Source organism: Vigna unguiculata, chromosome 7 (assembly GCF_037176805.1).
Source record: "Vigna unguiculata cultivar grain cowpea cultivar isolate G323 ecotype 2 chromosome 7, ASM3717680v1, whole genome shotgun sequence".
Lineage (NCBI taxonomy): Eukaryota > Viridiplantae > Streptophyta > Magnoliopsida > Fabales > Fabaceae > Vigna > Vigna unguiculata.
This window is the reverse complement of record NC_140798.1, coordinates 42772699-42797452: the sequence shown is the minus strand read 5'-3', so window position 1 is coordinate 42797452 and position 24754 is coordinate 42772699. Positions and strand designations below refer to the sequence as shown.

The following is a 24754-nucleotide window of genomic DNA, read 5'->3' as shown; positions in this document are numbered from 1 at the left end:
GCTGAACCCCAAAATTCACGGTTGAGCTCCAGTAAAATGGTTAAGAAATGACCCAAAATATGACTTTTGGAGCTAAGTCACAACAAAATGGTGTGCTTAGCCTTTAGGCCTTGCATGACGGAGCCACGAGAGATGTGCATGTGCTCAACACTTAAGGCGGTGCATGACTGAGCCACGGGAAAATATGCTCAACACTTAAGGCGGTGCATGATTGAGCCACAACAGAATGTGTTTAGCACTTAAGACAGTGCATGATTGAGCGTCACCAAAAGTTTGGCCGAACATCGCCCAAAAATTTCTATAAATAAAGACCTTAGAATCATTGAGTGGAGACTAAAAATATTGTAGTTGGATAAAATAAAATAGTGTATGTGAGACACAAGGGAGATGCTCTTAGTGTAGATCTTATGTGTAGATTCTGTTGGGATTGCATTGTAATATTTTATGAATAGTTGAAATCTTTCATGATCAGGTTTGATGTTTTTTTCAAGAACCACAAATTGACACGTGACAAAACCTTAATTTGACATGTGTCAATTATTTTTTTAAGAGAAAAAATAAGTTAAAAAAATAATAAAAATAAATCACGAGTTGACATGTATCACACAGTTGACTCATAATGTCCCAACGTAAATAACCAAGAACAAATTTTTAAAAATAAGATATAATTGAAACTACTTAAAATCTAAAAGATCCAATTGAAATTTCTGAAAGAAATGAAAACTTTGAAGATAACATCTTTATTTAATTAAACCATTTCTATTAATGTCATCATTAAAGTTATAATAATAATGATAATAAATAAGTATTTATTTCCAATGTAGAATTTTAATTAATGTGTATATTACAAACTTATTAATTTTAATAATTATTTTAAAAATATTTTGAATGACTTTTGTTAACGTTGCAAGAAAACTAAGCATATGTTAGTAAAATAAAGAATGGCTGTTGTAGTAATTTTTATATTTAATTGTTTTTTATTTCTAAAATTTGGAGTGAATTTGTGATTTTTTTTATTTAACTATAAGAAATTAAAATCCTTTTGAACACGCGGACATGGTTGAGGATATGAACTTATAAAAATTTAATTATTACATTATTTATTAATGAAATAATTGGTAAAATTAGTATTCATAAATTAAATAATCAAATCATTGTAATTTAATAAATTAGTATTTGCAAACTTTAAATATAAAAACTTTAATAAATTTTTATTTCAAGATTATAAATCAAATAATTAAAAAAATTAATTAATTTAATTTTTAAATAATAAATTCCAAAAATATTGATAATAATCAAGGAAGAAAATATAGGGAGAGTTGTTACCTTCTTAATTCCAAAATAACATTGTTATTATGTAATGAAAGTGATGAAAATTTATGACACTTTTATCATTGGACATGTATACATTTGTAAGAGCCATGTCATTAGTCATCTAACTAAGTATATTGTATTTTTATAATTTTGAGCATTAAATGTAAATATGTACTTTTTATTTAAGAAATTAAAAGGATTTATTTTAAATTGTTTCTTAAAAAAAAAAATTGTTTATCGTGGTCGTATTCCACGTTGTCAGGAATCACACTGTAACATTTAACTTTTCTTTTAATCAGAACAATACAAATCTCCATGCTTTTATAAATCCAACCAATTTCCCTCTTCATTGCATTCAGTCGCTTCTCTTCTCTATCTGTATAAGCTATTGAGTTTCTCCAAAACACATTCTCTTCTGCATTTCCAATACTCTGATTCTTGGTTTCCAATTGTTCCATCTCCTTGATGGCCAACGTTACCTCCTCAGGTTTCTAGTCTTTCCTCTCTCACGCATTTTCTTTTCTTGTCTTTTCTTTTATGGGATGTTCTGTTTTAACTTTTCATTACCTGTTATCGTTGTTCAGCCGAGGGCGTTGTTTGTTGTGTGCGTTGAAACTGCGTTTTTGAGTTAAAGATGGCATCTTTGATGTTTTTCTGGCGACGGGTTCCCGTTTTTTTTATTGGATTTGTTTACTGAATCGGATTCGAGATCTTTTTTCTTTTGCTTTTCCGTTGGTGTGCATGTGTTACTATATTTTCTTGTTAATGTACAAGGTGTGATTTACGTTATTGCATGAAGAGAAATAAAATCTGGCATATGGATTCTTTATTTTAAAGGCTGATAAGGTAACACATCAGGCCGTTCCGTAGTTTCTATGCGGTGGTTGATGTGAAGATTTTATTGTTTGGGTGGTTATTTATATTTGCATTTTTTTGGCCTCTGTGTGTCTCTGGGATCTGTCTTTGATATAGACTGGGCCTATTGGGGAGCATAATTCAATGAAAATTTGAAGAGCTTCATACTCAACTAGTTTGTTTCAAATTTGTAATTCAATGAATAATCTTTTACATATATTTGTGTTAGGTACTATTAACAATAAATTCAAGTAATAATGTATATTTAATCAAATCACTACTACTATTATTCTTACAAAATTTACCATGTACTAAGCTAATTCATTGAATTGAATTTGTGAATCATCAAGCTCAGCTCATCTAACAGACGTCTCAAAATTTTTACTCTGAGTTCTTACCAAATTGAGTTAGAGCTAGCTCACAAGATGCCTTGGCTCGTGGCCAATTCTTTGGAGGTTTATTGTTGGTTTATTTCCGAGCAATATTTGAATTCAAAATACTTACACTTTTGTTGTTATGGATTTTGGCTCCAAGGAAACAGAGAGCAGAAGCATAATATCGATTTATCGATTTAGGACGTCATGTTACACATGTGAAATGATTCTTCTCTCTCTTGGTATTAGCATAAGGAAGTTTATGGTATTCCGCATACAAATACACTAATAGAAGTCATCCTATTACGATTATAAATCTTTCTCCTTTTAAAGTATAGAGTGTCTGTATCTTGCATTGCTTACACTTCACGTTGGTACCTCAGCTGCTCCATTTGTGCAGGTAAATCAAACGATCTCACAAATGAAAACGGTAAGGGAAACGGTGGACTCGTTGTTTGCTTTGGTGAAATGTTAATAGATTTTGTGCCAACAGTGGGTGGAGTGTCACTAGCTGAAGCACCTGCTTTCCAGAAAGCTGCTGGTGGTGCACCTGCCAATGTGGCTGTTGGCATCGCTAGGCTTGGTGGTTCATCTGCTTTTGTAGGCAAGGTGTATTTTTCTATCCATGTCATGTGTTATACTGTTTGAAGTTAATTACATTTATTTGAATAAGACTGTTTCAGGACATCTCCTCAAACCCTCCCACCCCTCAAAAGAAAGTATCAGAGAGATAGATAGAATGTTGTTTGCTTGATCTATTTGATGGGAAAATGATAGTTTAATTCTTTGTCATCTACATTTTAGGTTGGAGCAGATGAATTTGGGTATATGTTGGTTGATATTTTAAAGCAGAACAATGTTGACACATCTGGCATAAAGTTTGACCCTAATGCAAGAACTGCTTTAGCTTTTGTTACACTTAGAGCTGATGGCGAGCGTGAGTTTTTGTTTTTCCGAAATCCTAGTGCTGATATGCTTCTTCAAGAGTCAGAGCTTGCTACCGATCTCATAAAGAAGGTGTTTCTTTTTTATTTTTTTTGAATTTCTGTTTGTACTTGTGAAATGTGGTCTAAGAAGGTTCAGATACTCATGATATTGATCGCAGGCTAAAATATTCCATTATGGTTCCATCAGCTTGATTCACGAACCATGCAAGTCAGCTCATCTTGCTGCTATGAAAATTGCTAAAGACTCTGGTTGCATTCTCTCATATGATCCAAATTTGAGATTGGCACTATGGCCCTCTGCTGAGGCTGCTCGGAATGGCATAAAGAGTATATGGGATCAAGCCGATGTCATAAAGGTATATTGTATGTGGCTGGAAGATTTCTGAAAATAAGCATTCTGTCATTTTTCCACTAAGTAAACCGGGTGTGCTATTTATATTTTTGTGCAGATAAGTGAGGACGAGATAACATTTTTGACTTGTGGTGATGATCCTTACGATGATGATGTTGTGTTAAAGAAGCTTTTTCACCCTAATCTTAAGCTTTTAATCGTTACTGAAGGGTCAGGAGGTTGTAGATATTACACCCAGGTAATTTAATTACAGTTCCTTTAATTGGTAGTGTACTATAATTGATTAGTTTAAGTTTGGTCTGTGCTGGTGTGTCTGCGTTGCTTGTTGTATTAACATTTGTGACTCGAATGAGTGGGCTGAATTGATGACTGTGACTTATTAAGAATGTATTGTGCAGGAATTGAAGGGCAGGGTTGCAGGTGTCAAAGTTAATGCTGTTGACACAACTGGTGCTGGTGATGCATTTGTTAGTGGTATTATGTATAACTTAGCTTCTGACCAAAGTATTTTCCAGGTAATTCAGAATTTTCTTACACACTCATCTTGAATCTTGATGCATAGGGGTCCATGAAATACCACTTGTACATAGTCTTGCCCAATATTTATGTAAAACCACTTGATAATTTCTCCTAAAAGATAAAAGCAGAACATATGCTTCTAATCTTAGTTTTGTTGGTCTTTTATTAATCTTGTTTCCCTGTCTCTTTCCTGGTATTCAGTACTATTTAATGGGATAGTACTCTTGAAGTGAATTCTGTATAATATCAAAGAAAAAGAAACTCTAACAGTTAGTTTTAGGCATTAACTTGAACGTTAAAATTTTTGTGGCAGAATGAGGAACGTCTCCGAAAAGCTCTGTATTTTGCGAATGTATGTGGTGCCATCACAGTAACAGGGAGAGGGGCAATTCCTGCACTACCCACAAAAGAAGCTGTTCTGCAATTCGCTGAAACATAACATCTTTCTTTTCTCATCAAATGTTAAGCTATAGCTTAGTTCTTACTAAGCTTCATGTATTGTATTCTCCTTCTTTTGTGCCCTGTATTTTCCTTATATATAATAATAATAATAAATTCAATCTCTAGTTTTGTCTTATAGCAGTTGTTGAGCAGCACACAAATTAACGTTTGGGTTGAAATGAATTCCAAGGTAAAAATGTCCTTATATTTTTGTTTTTCTGAACATATCTGGACTTGAATGTAGAGTTCCTTCTCTTTTCTAAGTTATAACGTTTATGACTTAAGATTCTCAGCTAACCTGTGTTCGTTGGTGGATTGAGTAATTAGTGTTCCCTTAAACCGAAAATTTGGTGAATTTGATACGTCAACAATATTAATATGGCAAAAAATAATGGTTAACTACTCAATCCACCAACAATATTAAGTTGTACGAACTAGTCTAAAACAAGCCAAAGTTTGGGGCAAATAATACGCTCGGTCGTTTTTAATTGCTAACTTTTCAACATTTTTTAGATTTCTTTTTTCCATATGTATAACGGTATTCTTCTTTCTATTACTTTTTAAATATTACGTTCTTTCGAAAAAAGAAATCGAAATGTGAGACAATCATTTATCATACTGCACTTCCAAAACATAGGAATGTTCGTTAACTTTAACATTCATATGATCTTAATAGTAGTAGAGTCAAGATAATGTTATTTTCGGAATTTCCATTCAATACATATTTTAACATTCATATCAATCACATGTACATATCAAATAACGTTCAACATTAGATTTTTGATAAAACGCACAACACGCATCATTAGTAAACACTTAGGTTCTAGTAGATAAAAAATAATCATAATAGATTTTTGTAAACACTTAGGTTCTAGTAGATAAAAAGTAATCATAATAGATTTTTGTAAACACTTAGGTTTTAGTAGATAAAAAATAATCATAATAGATTTTTGTAAAATATCGAGATTCTTCTCGGCCATTTATACTTTCTAGCCTGGCAAGCCACTCTTGCAGCTAACGGCAGATTATTATGGTGGCAGGGGCATGACCCCCCAAAATTTTGAAATTTTTTTATGATAGATATTTTGATTTTTTTTATTATAGATATTAGGTATTTTAATTTTATTTTGTTATAAATATTAAATAAAATATTTTATTTCTTTTATAAATATAATAATTAATACTAATAAAATATAAAATTAAATATAATAAAGAATAAAAATTAGAAAGATTTATCAAAATATTTTTTATTATTTGTTTTCATTATAGGTTATATTTTTTATAAATTGTTCTCATATTTCATTCTCATTTGTTTTCTTTTGTTTATGAAAAGAAAAAGATCTATTATTTTTTCTCTTATTTCTTTTTTATTCTCTTCCATCCTCGAGGAAGAAAAGAAGAAGGTAATTCTTTCGTCTCACTTGATAGTGAAATATTAGTTCAATAATTTATTTAATGAGCCTTTTTTATATGTCTATACCTTGAGTTTCTTACAAATTGTTCTCATATTCCATTCTTACATGTCTTCTTTTGTTTCTGAAGAGAAAAAGATCAATTATTTTTGCTCTCATTTCTCAACTATTCTCTTTCATCCTTGAATAAATAAAGAAGGTAATTCTTTTTTGTCTCACTTGATAGTGAAATATTAGTTTAATAATTTATTAATGAGTCTCTTTTATATTAATTTTTTATTTTATGAACATAGAAGAAAAAATGATTGTAGTGTGTGTTTTTTATAATTGAATTTTAAGTGTAGTTTGATTATCATCGAATTTTCTTTTGGTATTTATGTTTCTCAATTTTTTATTAGATTATGATAAATCATTATTTAGTATTATTTTTCTAAAATAGGTATATTGATGAAGAGTAAAAGAATAGATTCATGTTTTAAATTGAAAAAGAAATAGCTGAAAATTTTAGTTCTGATTCAATTATTGATGAGTTCAGGGATCTGAAGGAACAAAGGGCAATCTTTTAGATATTTGTGATTTCTTTTTTAGTTATCATTATACTAAGTTATGTATTCATTTTTATTGTGTTAGTGATAATAATGAAATGTAATTCTTTGGATGTATTATTTTAATTCCTCTAACAATGTTGGTCAAAATCCGTCACTGCTTACAATTATGCTCACCCAAGAGACAAAATAGCTCACTCAACAACGGTCTCCCTTTTTTAGTTCTCTTGGATTTTAACAAATAATTTTTGCTCAATGAAAGAAATGAGTTGTCAAGTGAGCAAATATAAGAAACAAAACATATAATATTCGTCCAACGAGAACAAAACTTGTCCAACAATCCAACCATCTTAAGCTTATTGGAATTTCAAAAAATATTTCCGTCATGAGTAGTTCACTTGCCTAGTGTGCAAGACCTTTGGGACTTTTTCTTAAAAATTCACTTAGCGAATAAAGCCACTTAAGCTTTCTATAGTCTCAAAAAACACTACCGACTGGCCGACTTGCACTACAAGTGTGCATATTTTCCCAAACTCTACAAATATATCAAATAATCTCTTTAGACTATTTAGGCAACTCTACACTCTTTTTTTCTCCAATTAATTTAGTACAAAAACACCTTAAAACAATTTGACCAAAATTATATATCCAAATCAATTAACAAATTACAATGTCATACAATCATCAAAGATTTCGTTTTAATTTAAATACTCAATATTCAACAATTCAATTATACCACTCTACTCATCAAAATTACATTACTCAGAGCACAATAGTGATCATATTTTCACTACTATTAGATTATTAAATAAAAAAAGCTATAAATTAACTAACTTTTCTTACTTAGATTTTTAAGTTTTTATCTCGACTAAGCTTCATAGACTCTATCACACATGATACTCTACCTTAAAAAAATAAAAAATAAAAAAACAGATTATTTGTACACATTCTAACAATAAGAAATAAAGAGAGATTCATCTTAATCTCAAAAGAGTCTCATGCAAACACTTTTCCTCTCCCATGCAAACATATTTATAAAATGATTTAAGAAAAGAGTAAAGGATAAATTTAGATTTTAATCAGATATAATTATTTTTTCTATTTTATGACGAACAAATCTCTCATAATCTTATAGAGAATTTAAAATAAAATAAATTAGAAAGATAATTATCTTTATAAAATGAAACTTGATTTATTGATTTATTTTTACTTTTTATTATAAACTTAAATTTTTATTAATAAAATAATCAAACTCTATTTTTAAATATCACATTTACTGTCGACCATTTCTAGATGGTTACAATATTAAAAAATTTACTTGATTTATATTTTAAAATTTTTACTTCTATAGCAAAAAATATATATCGTGATAAATAATAAAAAAGTATATGTATAACTATGAACTTTTGCATATTAAGAGTCATAATTAAAACTACAATATCTTCTAGATGCTCATGCACATAGTACACTTATAATAAGTTACAACACAACAATACAAAGGTAAACTATTGAAAAAGATTATCAGTATTCTGATTGTATATAAAAGAATACATCTTATTTAACAAACCACGGCACTGAAGTTCATTTAAATACCAACAAACAACAATCATATAAATTATACATACACTACAAAAAAAAGAATTATTAAAAAGCAATCAAATTTAAAAATAACAAATAATTAGTCATTATATTATATTATTAAACATAATTTTATAAACTAAACATTATTAATATTTACAATAATTTTTATTATTAATAAAAAATTATAATTAATTTGTAAATTAAAATTTAAATTAATCTCTACCGTTAACCAGCTTTTAACTACAGATTCTAAATCATTCTTCATTTACGTCTACCTAGAATTTTTTTAATCTTTGAATCATCTTGATTTTCTCATTGAGATGTTGTATGGAGTCTAACCCAAGCAATACCCTCTTACCATTCTGAGATTAATAGAGATTAATAAATGCATTGCATTTTCTCAAATAGTATACAATATTTTACAAGTAGACATGTTAAAGTCACTCAACCCGGCTCACACAGGTCGGCTCACCACGAGTCGGGTTGAAAATGAGTGAATCCAACCTAACTCACTTTATGGTAAGCCAGAAATTTTATAACCCGACTCAACCCACAACGGGTTGGTGGGTTAAGTGGATTGACTCATCAACCCACCTAAAAAATTATTTATTTATTTATTTTTTAGTATTCAAATATTTAAATAAATTTTTAAGTAACTCATGAGATGACAATCATATTAAAATCAAGAACCTTGATCATGCTCACGTCCAATATATGAATAATTATTTGCAAGAGAGTATTCATATAGTCTAAGAAAGCATGACTAATATTACAACTTTTCTGTCATGCTATTCAATAAAATATAAATAAAAAAACTATACATTGTTTTCATGCTAATTTAGAAAAAAATGTTTATAAGACAGTTACTTGAGTAATTTATTATAAAGATTATAGTTAAAGATTAAAGTATCAACATATATAACTTGACAATCAAATTAATTAAACATTCAAACTATTCAAATATAATTAAGCAACATTCTAGCATTCTAGTAAATAATTATTAAAAAAATAAAAAATTAAAAAAAATATTGGTAGGTTAAGTGAGTCGGGTTGAGTTCAACCCACTTTTAAAGTGAAAAAGTTAAATTTTTCTCAACCCAACCCAACTCGAACCCGTAGTGAACCAGACTCACAAATTGAAATCCATTTTGACTTCTCTATTTATAAGAAATCATTCATTTATTTTGATAAGTGTCGTAAAAGATGAATTCTACCAAAAGTAAAAGAATCCTAACTACCTAAAATATCTATCGAATAAATTATGAACACATTTTTAAAAATATAAAATATTCAATTAATATTCATTATATTAATATATTTAAATAAAATGAAAATAACAATACGAAAATTTTTGATACAAATTTCAAAACTTTAGAAATTTAAAATTATAATTATACAACAATATACCAACTTTTATATTATTTCATACGTATAAAGCAGTTTTTTGGATATTTTTTTATTAATAAATTAATTATCAGCTCAAAACTTATAAATGAACACAATTATTATATAAAAAAAAATACTTTTATCAAAATAAAACCTTAAAATCATTATCAAATTAAAAGAAAAAAAAATCAACCTGACAATAAGAATAATTATCAGCTCAGTATTTGGAGATGAATATTTGATGGGTTTTCTATTATGGAATATGTTGATGGATTAACTATTAACTTATATCTATGAGATTGGAATTATCCCTAAAGATGTACACGCTCTCTTTTTTTCAAGTATACCAAATGATAATTATTAAGCAATCTTGTATTTAACTTATTTAAATAAATTACTTTCTTTTTTAATTTTTTAACTTTTCAGTGCCATTTTCTTTTTAAAGTTTGGTTATCCTACTTTCGCCATATGTTTAATATAACAAATATGACTGGCAGAAAAATAATTTATGTTTTATATTTTTTTTAATCTATAATAATACATAAAGATATATTTTTTTATCCATATTTTATATTTTTATTTTTAATTATTATTTTAAAAATAAATTATTTTATAAATAATTTATCTTTAACCTTTATTTTAAAAAATTCTTCTTACTTGTTATTTTAATTTTTTTTTTATCTTTAACAATTATTTTAAAATTTTCATATATCTTATTCTTTTAATTAACATCAATTAATTATTTTAAATTTTATTTATATATCTTTTATTGATTTTAACTTAAATTTTTATAAAAATTAAAGATACGAATGACAACGTCTGTGTTCGCTAATTAAAACGTGCTGTGTGTTCGTCAGTCAAAACTAATGTAAATTTTAAATTTTAATTTAGTAATTAAAATAAGATAGTGTTATAATAAATAGCTGTGGCGACTCTGGTTAACGTGCTATGCACGTGCATGAGATTTAATCATCCATCCACGCCAACTGAATCTGTAACAGCGCGTTACACAAGCCATCTCCGCTTCCGGTTCTTCAAACCGCTTTTCTCTCGAACCGGACGTCGTTGGATACGGTCCAACCGGGCTGAAGCCGCTGCTTGGAAATCACATACCTGAAGACGGCGGCACACGACGGATTTGTGGAATGCGAGTGATTGGATTCCAAAATGACTTCAAACCCTTCACTTCTCCCTGAGATCGGACCTGACGGTCTCGCTAAAGAAGCCCCTGTCATCAGCTACACGGAGAAGGTTTTCTCCATCGCCATTTTTGTTTCGCTTTGTCATTGCTGGATTGATTTTTCATTGTTTTTCTTCCTGTTGTTGCAGATCATCGAAGCAGAACAGCTTCAATTGCAGAAGTAACCTCTCTCCCTATTTCTCTTTACTGGGATCTGATAATTAATTTGTTCTCCTTTTTGAACTCTTATTATGTCTTTGCACTTACAACATTGTTTGGATTTGTGGAAATCGAATTACTTGACATGGGTTTTTGTGTGTGCTATTTTTATGTGCTTATGAAGACTTTTGGTAGAAATTGAGATTTTAGAATAAATTTGTGTAATCCTGTGACTCTCCGTGCAATATCAAGTAGCCAATGGCTGTGGAAGATGTAGACTTTATTTTGATATCTACTTAGCTATAAGCTAGGAGATGACTAGAATGTTTTTTACTGGGATCCCTGAGCGAATGGTTTTAGGTCAGTGGTTGTATTGTGAGGGATTCAGATGGGTTGATGAAGCAATAGTCTAATAACATTTTATGTGAAATATGGTTTCGTAAACCTTGAAGAGCAGGTAATATGTTGCTAGCAGAAGGAATTAAAGCCGATGGTTTTTGCCGTGAAATATTGGTTGGAATGTTAAGGTGAATGAAATTCATTGGGATGCTGTGGTTGGATTAGATGAGAAATGAGTGTAAATAAATGGAAAATGAGATATATCTATTTGTTATTTTGTAAGAAAGTGGAATTTAACTCTAATTAAACCCTACAAATTTTGCTTGTAAAGTGAGATTTATACCTATTTATGTACGATAATTTAGCTTTATCTATAGTTGATGTTACACTTCTTGTCGAGGACCAAACATCTCTAATGTAGGGTTAAATATTTGTGAGTGGTTTAATAATGGGTGACATGAACAAATTTTGCTAGAATAAACTTTAATGCTATGGTTAGAAATAAACTTTGATGCTATGATTAGAAAAGATTTTAAGTCTAACTCAATTTCACAAAACCAGTTTGTATGGTAAGGTTTGATTTCACTTATATACTAAATGTTGACTTTATATTTGTTGATGTGAGATTTCCAATTGCATATGAGACATTTAGAGTGTGAAACTAGATATTTGTGGTTGGTTTAATAGCAAGTGACTTGACAAGTCTACCAAACTTCACTAAAATAGAGTATGATACTATCTTACAAAATATACTTTAAGCTTAACTTAATCTTATAAAATTTATATTTAGGACGAGATTACATTCATCTATACATATATTTATAATTTGACCTTATCTTTGATATGAGATCGCCAACATTATTAATAGTTTTTTTCATTTATTGTTTTAATATCAATTTTAATTATTTATTAGTATTCTACTAATAAAGAAAATATAAATATTGGTAAAATATTAGGGATATAATTGATTGTCTCAAGGGCGTCTTATTACCTCATTTTTCGATTTTTTATTTTGTTTTTCTTGTTTTCCAGTTCTCCACCCTTTTCGTGGCTTGTATATACTTTTCTCACCTGAAATAAACCGCTCTTAATTCATTTTTATGATGTACCACAAGGATGGTGGTGGCAGGAAACATATATGGAGTTTGAATAGTTTTGTTCTGTGTTTTCACTGTTCTGAACTTGTAATTTAGTGTAAAATATATATAGATAATGAAGTAAGACCTGTGTTTTGTGTTTAAAGCCAATCGATAGGTTGAGATCGAGGAACAGAATCATTGTTAACTTCTCTATTGAGGAACTAATACCTAGTTTGGACATGCAAGACATTTGGGATTTTAGCAATTAATCTTGCGAAATGTGATTAATTGGAAAATAAAATTGCGTCTTGTAGTATTGATAAAAACAGGATCTTGGGTAATTTGATCCCTTTTCAACTTTACTGCATGGTATGATTGATGGTTAACTTTAAAGATTGAAAAGGACTTTATTTATTATCAGTTTTGATTGCGTACTCTATGTAGGCAAACAAGTAACTGGACTCAAATCATCTTTACCTCCTCTTGTTGTTGTTATTGTTATTATTATTTTCAGATACATTCAAGAAAACTATTCTAAAATTCGTGATGTGGAGCGTGAGCTTGCAAATCTTTCACTGGAGATGAAACTTACAGCTGGTCCGAAAAAAGCAGGTTTCTACAAATTATTGTTGGCCTTTCTGGAACCAATTTAAAAAGGTTGTTATTCCCTGATTATTATGGTGAAATGACCTTGCTTTATTTTTTTGTACATGATGCATACTTTAAGCACTTGAACATTTGAGAAAGAAAATTGAGACGTCAACAGAAAGAATCCGTCTGGCCAAGCTAAAGGAAGAGCAGGCACGGAAGGTCTGTTACTCTGTTACTTTACTGATCGTTATTTTTCTCCTGCAATTTTCATAATATCAAATTATTTGTGATATTGATGTTATGTACTGCATCATGCCAGTACCAGTATCAGCTTTCTGTACAATTTCTGATCTCAAGTTCACTATTAGTTAATAAATAGATGACAAGGATATATATGTTAATAAATAGTTAGTTGTGATGATTTTGTATTGTCCATATTGTACAACTGAATAAGCTTCCAGGGTTAAAAGTTAAATCAATCAGTGCATTAGAGATACATTAGTTTCTTACTCAGTATTAATCACATAAATTGCAGATAACATTATTTAAGCACTTTATCCAGAAAATGCAAATAAATTTGTGATAGAAAAAAAACTCATTTATCATAGTAAATGACATAATTTATAGTTCGTTTTACATAAGTAGTTTCCCTCTTTCTATTTATGCCCAATGAAATAGGAAGAATTTATCTTATGAGATCTCTGATGTTTGAACCATTATTTGTGTTAATAACAGAGGAATTGATTGTTGTTCTTGTTACTTTTTCTTTTGCTCTTAGTTCAGTCTAATGATTAAATTAACAAATTGGCGCACTAAAGTAAATACCGTCTAAAAGGTTATTTATATGGATATGGATGAGTGTAGATGATCTGAATACTTTGATCTACAAAATCAATTTGTATGCTAAGTACCTTCGCAAATATAGTTGACATCTTAATTGTTTGTGCTGTAGGCGTGGGAATCTGCCTCACAAGTAGTAAGAGATGAGGAAGCAATGAAACAAAAGCTCTGTGAAGACTTGAGTAATCTGGTAATTAGTGTAAAATGAAGACATAATATGCCCCTGTTTAGCTGGTTGTTTGACTGTGACAATTTTATACAGGTTCAAGAAAGCAGTAACTCTCAGTTTGCTCGGCTGGAGGAATTAAAAAGAAGATTGGAAGCTTTGAATCCAAGTCGTGCATCAACTAATCTTCATGTAAGTATTTTATCACTGTATTCATCATTATTAATTATATAGTGGTGGCCTCTAAGTTATGAACCTAATTTTGGGGTGTATGCTGCATAGTGTCCTTAATCAATAAACTATTTTCAGAACTCCTAACTATATGTCCTCCTAAACTTCATCAACAAGGAGCCCCTTGGAAACTGATAATATGCCATTTGGAATTGAAATTTCTTGAGAATGTGAACGTGTGCTGAGAATGGAAACCTGCTTTTTTTTTTCTGACTTCTCTACGGAAATGTTTTTTTTTTTCACACCATGTTGTTGATGCTACATTTTGTCGGTGGCGAGCACAATACATGCTTTTGCATATGCATCTTCATACTAGAGCATTGAATGTTAAAATCGTGCACATATTAGGATGGGAGATCGGCAGCTTCTTCTCAGGATAGTACACCCCAGGGTTCCTCTGTCCTCAATGCAAAGGAGTCAAATGAGGGATCAACCGAGAGCGTTTCCAACCAAAGTAATGGTCAGAAAGCTACGGTGAGAAATGGACCTAATCAGCAGCCACATAATGAAGGCGAGGGAAGAAGTAAGAAGAAAGTCAACTTGCAATCAAAAGGAAAGGGAATTGGTGTTGTGGCCAAGGGTAGATCTTCAACTCCTGGCTGGACTGGGGCTGGCTTCGATGTAGATGGCAGAACCTGAGAATACTATACTATCGTAAGATATTACTGCACTAAATTCATTTTTGGGTGAGATGTCCATGCTAGGTACATATCCTTCCATCCTATGTTCTTCTTACCCATTAACTTAGAAGTGTAATCTTCTTTCTCCAATTATATTATTTCTGTGACTGTTGGTGAGCCATACTGATCTTATATAAATCTCACATGATCTTTTTGATTGGAAAGAAAGTAAATTATGTGGTATTTATGATCGAGTGCACAACCTGAACGCCTAGTAGTTATAATTATTCATTTTTTTTTTTGTCAAAATAATTGGGAGTTCTTGTCTGATACACTTCATATATATGTGTATGGGATTTATATAGTGAAAAGAGTAAAATCAAAGACACGGAACCATATTTAAGCGAGCTGATACTTAATATTTATTCTTGTTAGTCATATAAATAAAACATGAAAGCAATGACTTTTTTAAATAGTTACATACCAATTATCTTATAACTCTATGTCTAATCGTGTGACATTAGTTTTGTACTCCTTCATATCCTTATAATAAGGTATATTATAGAAGAAACCCTTAATTTTCTTATTAAGCATTTTATAATTTCTATACACTTTATAATTTTATATTTAAAAATTAATAATAATAATTTTGTTAACTACCACAGAGAGAGCGATTACATGTTAATGGTAAGGAACTTGATGTCACAGTTTTTCCAATGCAAACTTAATTTACTTACAATATTTTCTATTGCATGTTAAAAGACGATTTCAGAAAGTAAGCATTTTTGTTTTGTTCTGTCCTAAAAGGAAAAGTGAAAAAAAAAGACAATCATGAGTGATCCAACGTTAAAACCATGAAGTAATAACAAACGTCACTAGATTCATTCTATTATATGCCATATTTGTATATAGAAGGTAAAGAAGGTGCGTTATCGAATGGAAAATTAGATATAGCGTTTGTCACGAAGCTGAAATTGAATGTGGTAAGTTTTTTATGGTTAAGCAGCAAGCATAGCATTATAATTTGACGATGTGAAAGTGTACAGTAAAAAAGAATAAAGAGACGGGAATCGTGCAGAAATAGGTCTGCAGTTGTAGGGAGTACCAAGTAAGTGGTGGGACAAGAACTAGACTAGGGCTTGAATTTTAATATCATCAAATTTTTAGTTGTGAAGAAATTAACTCAAAAATTTCTACTCTGCTTTGTTGCTATTAAGATGGTCTGCGTCTGAATTGGGACTCAGTGTCAGGCTGCACCTGCACCTGCAACCATCATACTCTAATTGCAACAACACAGTCCTTCTGCAATCACTTATTTTATGATGCTACCACTTTTTCTAGAAACACACTCACTCTCTACAAATTCCAACTTATTTCACCTATCTTATGATCTTATCATTACCTTCCATTCATACACCACAATTCAATGCACCCTTCTCTCCTTTTCCTTCGCATTTCATGTTTTTAGTTTTTACTCTTTCAACCTTTACCGGTGTAATAACTCTCTTCTTTCCATAATCTATAAAAAAACAGTTACAGTAATTGAAAATACCGTTCTACAACATCTCTGTGTAAATTTTTGAAAACGTCTCCGAACTTATTCCATGAAAAAGTGTTTAAGTAATTTTTGTTTCATTTTTACATTACTGTCAGTGAGAGGGGGCGAGGAGTCATATGCATATGCTTCTGCGGCTGTGATATTTGTGCACAATAAATAAGGAAAAATTATTATAAGCATTAGTAATTAATTTATCACTGTTATTTGAATTTGTGTGATCCCTAAACAATATTATTGGGTCTAACGAACTCTTCAACAATAATGATTGTTGGAGAACGTAATGTAAGTTTTATTAATCATACATTATCTGAAACTTTGAATACTTTGGCAACTGCAAAACAATACGTGGTGATGTCCTGAAGTATGGTTGCTTAAATTAGGTAACGAAATGAACATTTCGTACACATTTATAAGTTGCAGCATATAACTGAAACAGAAGAAAATGAGATTTAGCATGTGTGGTGTTGCAATTTGTGTTATCGATAAACTTAGAAAGATTCCCTTTACTTTCCTTTCACCGCACACCGGAAACCCTTTTCTTTTTAATTTGTTTCTTGTCAGGGCCAGTGTGATAAAATGTTTAGCACTGATAGTTGAAATGCATTGCCCTAAACAAAAAGTGTGGCCATTGCACTAGGTTTCTTTTTTGGTGTTAAAGTAGTGACAGCTTTTCCTATCTGAGTCTTTGCTTCCAATCAATGACTCATAATTGTTGAAATAAGGTTGATGATGAGAGGAAAGTGGAGTTGATGATGAATGTTAATAATTGATAATGCATGCATAAATGCAAGAGAGAGTAGAAGTAGGAGTATGATGTGAGGGCATGAAAGAGTGAAGAACTTAAATTAGAAAGCGTTGAGAGAGAGAGACAGAAGAAACAGATCTATAAGCGAAGCAATGTGTTGCCTCTCTCAACAGCTGAACATTAAATTGGACAGAGTTCTCAGTCTCCTTTCCTGTTCCCACCATTTACGTTCAGACATATATGGTTAATACCACATGTCACATATTAATTAACTATTTCATCACTTCTCGTTTGAATTTCCCGCTTTTTTTCTTATTATACTTTTACTTTCACCTCCCACACATACTATCTTTTCTTCACAATCTCTTTTTGAATTTAACCATCTTTTAACTTAAAGTTTGATACCAATCTTCACGTACGTTGCAATGAGAAAAGAGAGACCATACAAACAATTGTAAGTATTACTGAAACAGTAAGTTTTTGTATATAATTACTCTAATTATTTTATCTGTCTAATTTTGTTACTTGCTTTTGTACTCTACCTACTTGGTTTTATGTTATTTTTCTTTTCTTTCCTATGTGTCAGAGAAACGTATCTCTATTTTCTCGAGTTTTTGTTTGAAGAAAAGGATCGTTTTCTTTTGGAAGGAAGCTCATTAACTTTGAAAAGAAAAAGAAAAAGTACATTGCGTTGGTTTCCTTTTTCAACATTTAACTTTTTGTTTTCAAGAAAAGAAAGAAAAAAATTGCGTGCATCGAAGTTCCTGAACGTTTTCATGCAAAAATTCCTTTTATTTACTTTTTAAAATAATCGTTAGTGCATGCTAGATTACAATCTCAAAGTTCCAGGAAGTAAGAACCAAACAGAATATGATTCTCTGAGCATATGCCATCTTTATATCTTGTTCAAAAGGTAAGGTAACCTTTTTATAATCTTACCTTTTCTTCTTTGTGGTACGATAACAGTGTTTGTGCACTAATCTATTATTCCATCCATTTTGTATCCAAGGTAAAAAAGATATTATGCTGTCTATGGAGAAATCCATCTTTAGAAAATAAAACAAATTATATTTTTTGCAACATTCTTTTTTTATATGAAGGAAAAATGATAGATATAATATTGGTATGTGACAGTATGGAATTTTCTTTTTTGAAAACTATTATTTAAACTCTTCACCTCTGAGTTTATATTTGATGGGTATAAAATCTTAATTTCTTTATCAACTGCAAAAGAATTTCATATATCTTAGAAAAAGTTACATGGAACAAATTTATGAATGTTTTTTTATCCTTCCCAACGAAGGGAATTCAACTTTGTTTATGTTAATTTATGAAATAGTATATATTAGGATTGCATACATCAGCAGCACATGCATATTGGAGGATGCCCGATTAAATGAATTGTTTTTTGTTATTCAAGAAGAATTTAGTTTAACCATCCCTGTATTATTAAAATTTATTTGTTGAGTTTATTATATTTTTATTCTATAAGATTATGATATATCCACATATATATGCAATTGATATCTTCGAAATTTGAGACAAGAGTTGTGATGCCTTCCTGCATTTCCACACTTTGTTCATTTGAGAAGTAAAATAGAAAGAGAATAAAAAATAAATAAATTGAAATTATTGAATATTTAATAAAAAAAAGTGAATAAAAACTTGTTCAAAGTTATTTGAATTTATAAAATACTTAAAATTTAACTATAATCGTATTAAAACTAATAAAGAACCTTCAGAAAATCAATACCCGTTGATTTACATAATTTGATCACGTCAATCAGCTTCCTCGTACTTTAACCAAAGCAAAATTCATTGACTTTTTAAAAATTTACATTAGCAACCTAGGAGATACAGAGAGAAGGAGTAAAAAACAAAGGACACGGAAACCTCTGCAAGAAAATCATGAGTTTTTTACAGAACAAAGGTGTGAGGCCCTCGCTGTTTTCATGGTTTCACAATGGGACCCACCGCCACGGCTTCCACGGATGAGGGATCCATGCCGTAGCCACAGCAACGGGCTTCTAATTCATCACGTGAATCCTTTCCCATGTGGGCCCCACACTTTCCCTTCCAAACGACGCCGTCCCTTATGTATACACGCCGCCAACCATAACGGTTAACGTTTCATGCACCAACCACTCCACTATGTTCCTCTCTATCTCCTTCACCAACCCTTCTTCTTCCTCTTCTTCCCTCATCTCCTCCATCTCTACCAACCCATCAATGTCCTCCAAAACCTCGCACTTCGCACGTGGCAAACTCCGAACCCTCTCCCACACCGTCTCCAACAGCCTCCCTCTGAAACGCTTCGGCCTAACCAGAATCTCCGACAGCAACTCGTCCACCAAATCGAACAGCAATCTACGGTTGCAGCGCGGACCCAGCCCGTGTTTCCGCTCAAAGACGCAATCTTTGTTGTCTTCAAGGAAAGAGACAAAGGAATGGGATGTTGGGTAGCGCTCCAGACTGTGAAAGAGTGAAGGGTCCAAAGGGTGGGTGGGAGAGAACCACTGAAAATGGAGGTGGGGTATACGCGTGGTGGCGTTGCTGTGGGACCCCGTGGTACGGGACAAGATGGTCGTCACGTAGTGAAACTCTGGTCCTTCGTGGAGTGCGGCGGAGGAGATGGTGGTGAAGGCGCCGTGAGATTTGTCGTGATCGCAGGTTGTTGGTCCTCGGGGTGCGGGTGGTCGTGGCGCTTCTTCTCTGTACGTCTGGCGCGAACAACTAAATAACTGTGTGTTGCGTTTTGCATCTCGACAATCATCATCATCACTCACCCGTGTCTGTGTTTTTTACCGTATGACACAAGCAAGAGTTAAACCGAATGCTCAGAAAACAGGGGCCAAAAAAGATCAATACAACAAATTTGAAACATTTTTCTTTTCTTGTGTTTTATGTTCTCAAAATAGATATTTTTTATGGAAATGAAATTATTAGTAAATTACTATTTCAATAAATGAAAAACTTTTATATTTTCAGTTTTTTATAAAGAAACCTCTAATTTTAAACGACATCAAAATTTTCATAAATTAAAAATTTTCTCAATATCAATATATATATATATATATATATATATATATATATATATATATAAAGTTAAGAAAAAAAGAGAGTTTGATATTATTTGAAAGATCTGTTTTATATTGTAGGACTAGTATGCAAATGCAATTTAAAAGAAAAAATATGGGAAGGAAAAAAAAAAGGAAAAAGTGAACTAAAGTGTGTGTTTTATAAGAATATGTATATAGAGATGGAGTTTATGGGAAGTCGAGGATATTCTAAAGAAACAAGATTATAAATGTAAGCTGGCTGTGTAATTGTACAGTGATGATTAAATTAAAAGTAATGATCATTTTAAAAATTTAATTATAACTATTTAAATATTATACAAGTTATATTATTAAATTTCTGACTTGAGAAGTTGTTGATTAAATATAATATTCATGTAAAGAAACTCAACAATAATGTATTGTTTCTTTTTTTACGAGAATAATGTATTGGTGTTTGTAATGAGAAAAGATAATAGAGAAAGAAAGACTTGTAATTTATAAAATTTATTTAACGGGTACCTGTTTTTGAGGAGAAAGACCTATCTTGACAGGGAGAAGATTTGGAACCGTGTTGTGACCATTAAAAAGATCGCTTGAAAGTGGACGAGTTCTCTTCTTTTTGGTTTTGATGCCATTGAAATTAGTGACTAATGGGTAACGAATAATAAATGGCTCTTCTTGCTTGTTTCTAATTGATGTTTGTGGAGGCTTGTTGACTCTCCTACTCGACTTTCCAAAGGTTGTTTTTTTGCATTTTGTGACTGCTTTTTGGTTCTGCAACTCTTTCCTGGCCAATGTTTGAGGCTTTGGCTGTGAAGAAACTTCTGAAAGCTCAGTTTCAATGTTGATCGCATGTGGAGGTGATGGTGGTTTTAGCACTGAGTGTGTGCTTTGATTTTTTGGAGTTGTGCTTGGTTTTTGTTTGGTGTCAGTAAATCTGCTGAGCCTTGGGGAGTAAGATGAGTTTGAAAGTTTTCCTGGGCTGGATTCATTCACTGGAGTTTTTGAAGTTTTCTTGAATGAGATTTTGGTTACACATTCCTCTTCTCCATGGTCTCTGTTTTTGATAGTGTTGGTGATGTCGCGACCAACCTTTCTGCTCACACTTTCTCTAACCTGTCTGGCAATTTGCTTGGCATAGTGACTCGGACTCCTGCTATTGTTCTCATCATATTTTCCCTTTGAAAAAGAAAACCGAGGAACCTCAAAATCCTCATAAGAAACTGTGTTCTCCTTGTTGATTTGGAGAGAGAGTCTATGCTCAACATCCGATTTTCTTGCAGAGGACATTTTAGGAATCCCAGGCAAGAAGTCACTTCCAGTGCTGTTTCTATGTTTGATTATTTTGATATGTTGTCGTGGTCTATAAAGGTTTGGAGTGGAAAGGCACGGGGAAGAAGGGGAATGTGTATCAGGAAGAAGATCGAGACCCATTAACCTCGCAACCAAAGTTGGTGTCTTGGTCCCTGGAGAGACACTGATTTCTGACGAAAGATCACTAATTTCTGTTTTTGATCTTGTGCTCCCTCTTGTTCTGATCTGAATGTTCTTCTGGTTTTCAAAAATCATTAAACAAGTTAAGTGATTAAACCATCATTATTCTCATCAAACAAACAAACAAACCCACTAAAAACATATGTGAAAGCGAAACACATAAAAATTGGTGAAAAGTTGAAGGTGATGTGAAACTTGTGAAAAGGTGCATGCCAATTAACTTACAGGTATTTTGAAATTTGCTTCTTTTGAGATTGATGACACTGTAGTACCATCTTCTGACTCCAAGCTATGCCTTGGTCCTTCAGCTCCTGAAATATACAAAACCATGAATTATCCATAGTTCCCCAGAATAAGTTGATTTAGGAGTATAAAGAAATTATTTTATGTTGTAGTAAAGAGGTAATTTTAGAGCAAAAGGGTGTTTGAGAGTTGGAGAAAAGTAAGTAAAGTAAAGTGTACCTTTAGGGAGAGTGTGGTGTTCTCGGGTGCGAGACTTGAAAGAGGATGGTTGGTGGTTAATGGAAAAGTGAAATGGATGAAAATCGAAGGCCTGAAAGAGTGCACAGATGCAACCAGAAGGGATTTCCGTTTGAGCTTCTCCACCCCTCTTGGAGGACCTTCCACCCCAATGCCACTCCTTGCCCATAATTCGTAAACTTACGTCTTCGCTCAAGTCTCAAAGTAAGAAAGATGATTCGTTTCAAAGTGACAAAATCAGAATAAAAAAGACATATATAAAAGGAACCAGCCTGCGGTGTATTAGTTTAAGGTATTGGAAAAATAATCTAAAATGGGTGATGATATATATATATATTTATGCAAATGCAGGTGAAGAAGCGAGAAAAACGGATCCGTTTTGAAGCATAAAACGGTCACATTTGATGAAAGGAATTAAAGTACAGTTGAAGATGTGTATTTTGGAATTTGCGAGTACCAAAAAGATGCAGAAACTACCGAGAGATGCAAATCCATTTCTCTAAAGCTTTAGGACCAAACGAGACAAGTCAAAAGCGATACCTGGTTTATTGCACACTTTCATGCTGTCGTAATCTTGAGGGGAAAGACATTTTTTATGTTTAGCTTCGTCTTTCATCTCTATATGTTCACCAAGCCCACGTTTCTACCTTGGATTTCGTTCTGTCAAAAACATGCCTTTTTCTCCTCACATTTCACCTTACAGTCATATAATTTCCAGAAAATCAATTTTTTTAACAGGAAAGAGAAAAACAAAAGAATAAAAATAGTCTACGTAAGGTGTAATTAAAAATTCTTGAACGTAAATTATTTTTACACCCCTTTCATATTACTCTTCATTATCTTTCACTTTCTTTTTTTCTTAAAGAATATAAAAATTATTTTGTGTTAACATCATTTTATCTTTATAAAAATTGTTAAATAATAATAAAATAGTGTCAAATATCTTTTTTTTCAAATAATACTACCCATAATTTCGAATGGTATGCAACAGAAATGGATGCACGCGAAGCAAATCATAGGAGAACGTGCATTAGCGAGAGGGCAGTTAAATGTCAATTTCAACTACATTATCAACCAAGTAAAAGTTTAAATTCAATGCACGTTAATGGTACTGAAGTAAACTAAACTTTATTTGAAGAATAAATATCAAAAGTACTTTAAAAGACTATGTAAACTTTTTTTTAAATCCGAAAGGATTAATTTAAAATATTTCAACTGTCTTATATCAAAGTACATTTTTAAATAAAGTACAAAATTTCGTTTTGGAATATTCAAATTTACAGTAGAAACTGTTAGTACAGTTTTAAATGCCTTTAGAGAAAACTGAAATCTCAATTTATACATACATCTAAAAAAAATCATCGTACACGAAAATTTGACAATTTCAGGAATAAACATATCCCTCTTATACAATAGCATGATTATCTAAGGGGCGGAGGGTCATGGCACCCAAATACTTTTGATTGTTTTAAAAATCATGTATATCTTCTTAAAATTTTTGAAAACTTTTACATTATAAGTAGTATATTTTGAAAAATGAAAATTATATTGTATATTTTTTATTTCTTTTATAAAGCGTGACATTTAATATTAATATATAATAAAATATAAAATCAAATATAATAAAAGAATGAAAGTATTTAGGTTTAATATTTTTTTTTGTCTATGTTTTTGTTTGAAAATATCAAATTATGACTGAAAATTTAGAAGAAATTGAGACTAAAAGAGCTGGAGGACAATTTTTTTAAAATAGAAATCAAAAGATTAATTAAATCAAATATTTATTAAGATATTTTTTATTTTCTTTTTTATTGTCTTTTTAGTTTTTTACACAATTGTACTCGTCTCTCACTCTCATGTATTTTTTTTTTAAGAAAACAGAGAATTAGACACAAACTTAATTTTTATTTTTCATTTGTTTTCTTTCTCTTTAAAAAAAAAAAAAACCCTCTTCGTGTTTCACCTAATAATGAAATATTAGTTTAATAGTTATTAATATTATTTTTATTTTATAAACCTTTGAATATTTCTTTTTAAAATATAGAAAAAATAAAAAAAAATTATTTATTTTTACATGACTGATTATTAATTACGACTTTATTAATATATTTTTCTTTCTAATAGATAAGTCTCTCAATTTTTTAATTATATAAGTGCATTAATAAAAAATAAAATAATATGCTCATTTACTAAAAAAGGAACTATTAATGAAAATGAAAATAAAATATATTTTACTTCACATTTTTAACATTTTACTAGTGATTAAATCTGATAATTTAACTGTTCAATTAAAAGAATAACTTTTTAAAACATGACATGAATAATCTAATATATTAATTAAAGAATTATATTATTTGTTCTTTTAACTTTATACTGATCATTCAATCTAATAATGAAAGATAATATTACTTTAGTCCACCTAAAAATTATTTTCAAGATCTGTTGTCACCGACGAAATAACTCAAACAATTCCGTGCCACGACTTTG

At 30.9% G+C, this 24754-nt stretch overlaps 3 protein-coding genes across 6 annotated transcripts; 2 read left to right on the top strand and 1 right to left on the bottom strand.

Annotated features, from left to right (window-relative positions):
* Positions 1-1654: 1654 nt before the first annotated feature.
* LOC114190668 (putative fructokinase-7) lies at positions 1655-4943 on the top strand. 3 transcript variants are annotated; one of them, XM_028079644.2, is made up of 8 exons: positions 1656-1801; positions 2704-2785; positions 2944-3152; positions 3348-3560; positions 3649-3846; positions 3940-4080; positions 4241-4357; positions 4675-4943. In XM_028079644.2, the coding sequence occupies exons 2-8, from the start codon at positions 2767-2769 to the stop codon at positions 4798-4800; spliced, it is 1023 nt and encodes a 340-aa protein (XP_027935445.1). In that variant the 5' UTR covers positions 1656-1801; positions 2704-2766; the 3' UTR covers positions 4801-4943. The 3 variants fall into 3 exon arrangements, with proteins under 3 accessions (XP_027935444.1, XP_027935445.1, XP_085531736.1); XM_028079643.2 differs by lacking the exon at positions 2704-2785 and having other exon boundaries at positions 1655-1801; XM_085675610.1 differs by lacking the exon at positions 1656-1801 and having other exon boundaries at positions 2704-2808.
* Positions 4944-10672: 5729 nt separating this feature from the next.
* Positions 10673-15112, top strand: LOC114189751 (junctophilin-like protein). The gene is made up of 7 exons (XM_028078423.2): positions 10673-10977; positions 11056-11087; positions 12998-13095; positions 13211-13293; positions 14027-14104; positions 14177-14272; positions 14660-15112. Exons 1-7 carry the CDS (start codon positions 10894-10896, stop codon positions 14948-14950), a joined length of 762 nt encoding a protein of 253 aa, XP_027934224.1. The 5' UTR covers positions 10673-10893; the 3' UTR covers positions 14951-15112.
* A 3840-nt stretch (positions 15113-18952) lies between these two features.
* On the bottom strand, positions 18953-22926 carry LOC114190841 (uncharacterized). Of its 2 annotated transcripts, none has more exons than XM_085675764.1 (5): positions 22808-22926; positions 22250-22465; positions 22013-22098; positions 20813-21841; positions 18953-20026 (listed from the first exon to the last, which is right to left on the bottom strand). In XM_085675764.1, the coding sequence occupies exons 1-5, from the start codon at positions 22881-22883 to the stop codon at positions 19328-19330; spliced, it is 2106 nt and encodes a 701-aa protein (XP_085531890.1). In that variant the 5' UTR covers positions 22884-22926; the 3' UTR covers positions 18953-19327. The 2 variants fall into 2 exon arrangements, with proteins under 2 accessions (XP_085531890.1, XP_085531889.1); XM_085675763.1 differs by having other exon boundaries at positions 18954-20026; positions 20813-21844.
* Positions 22927-24754: the final 1828 nt, after the last annotated feature.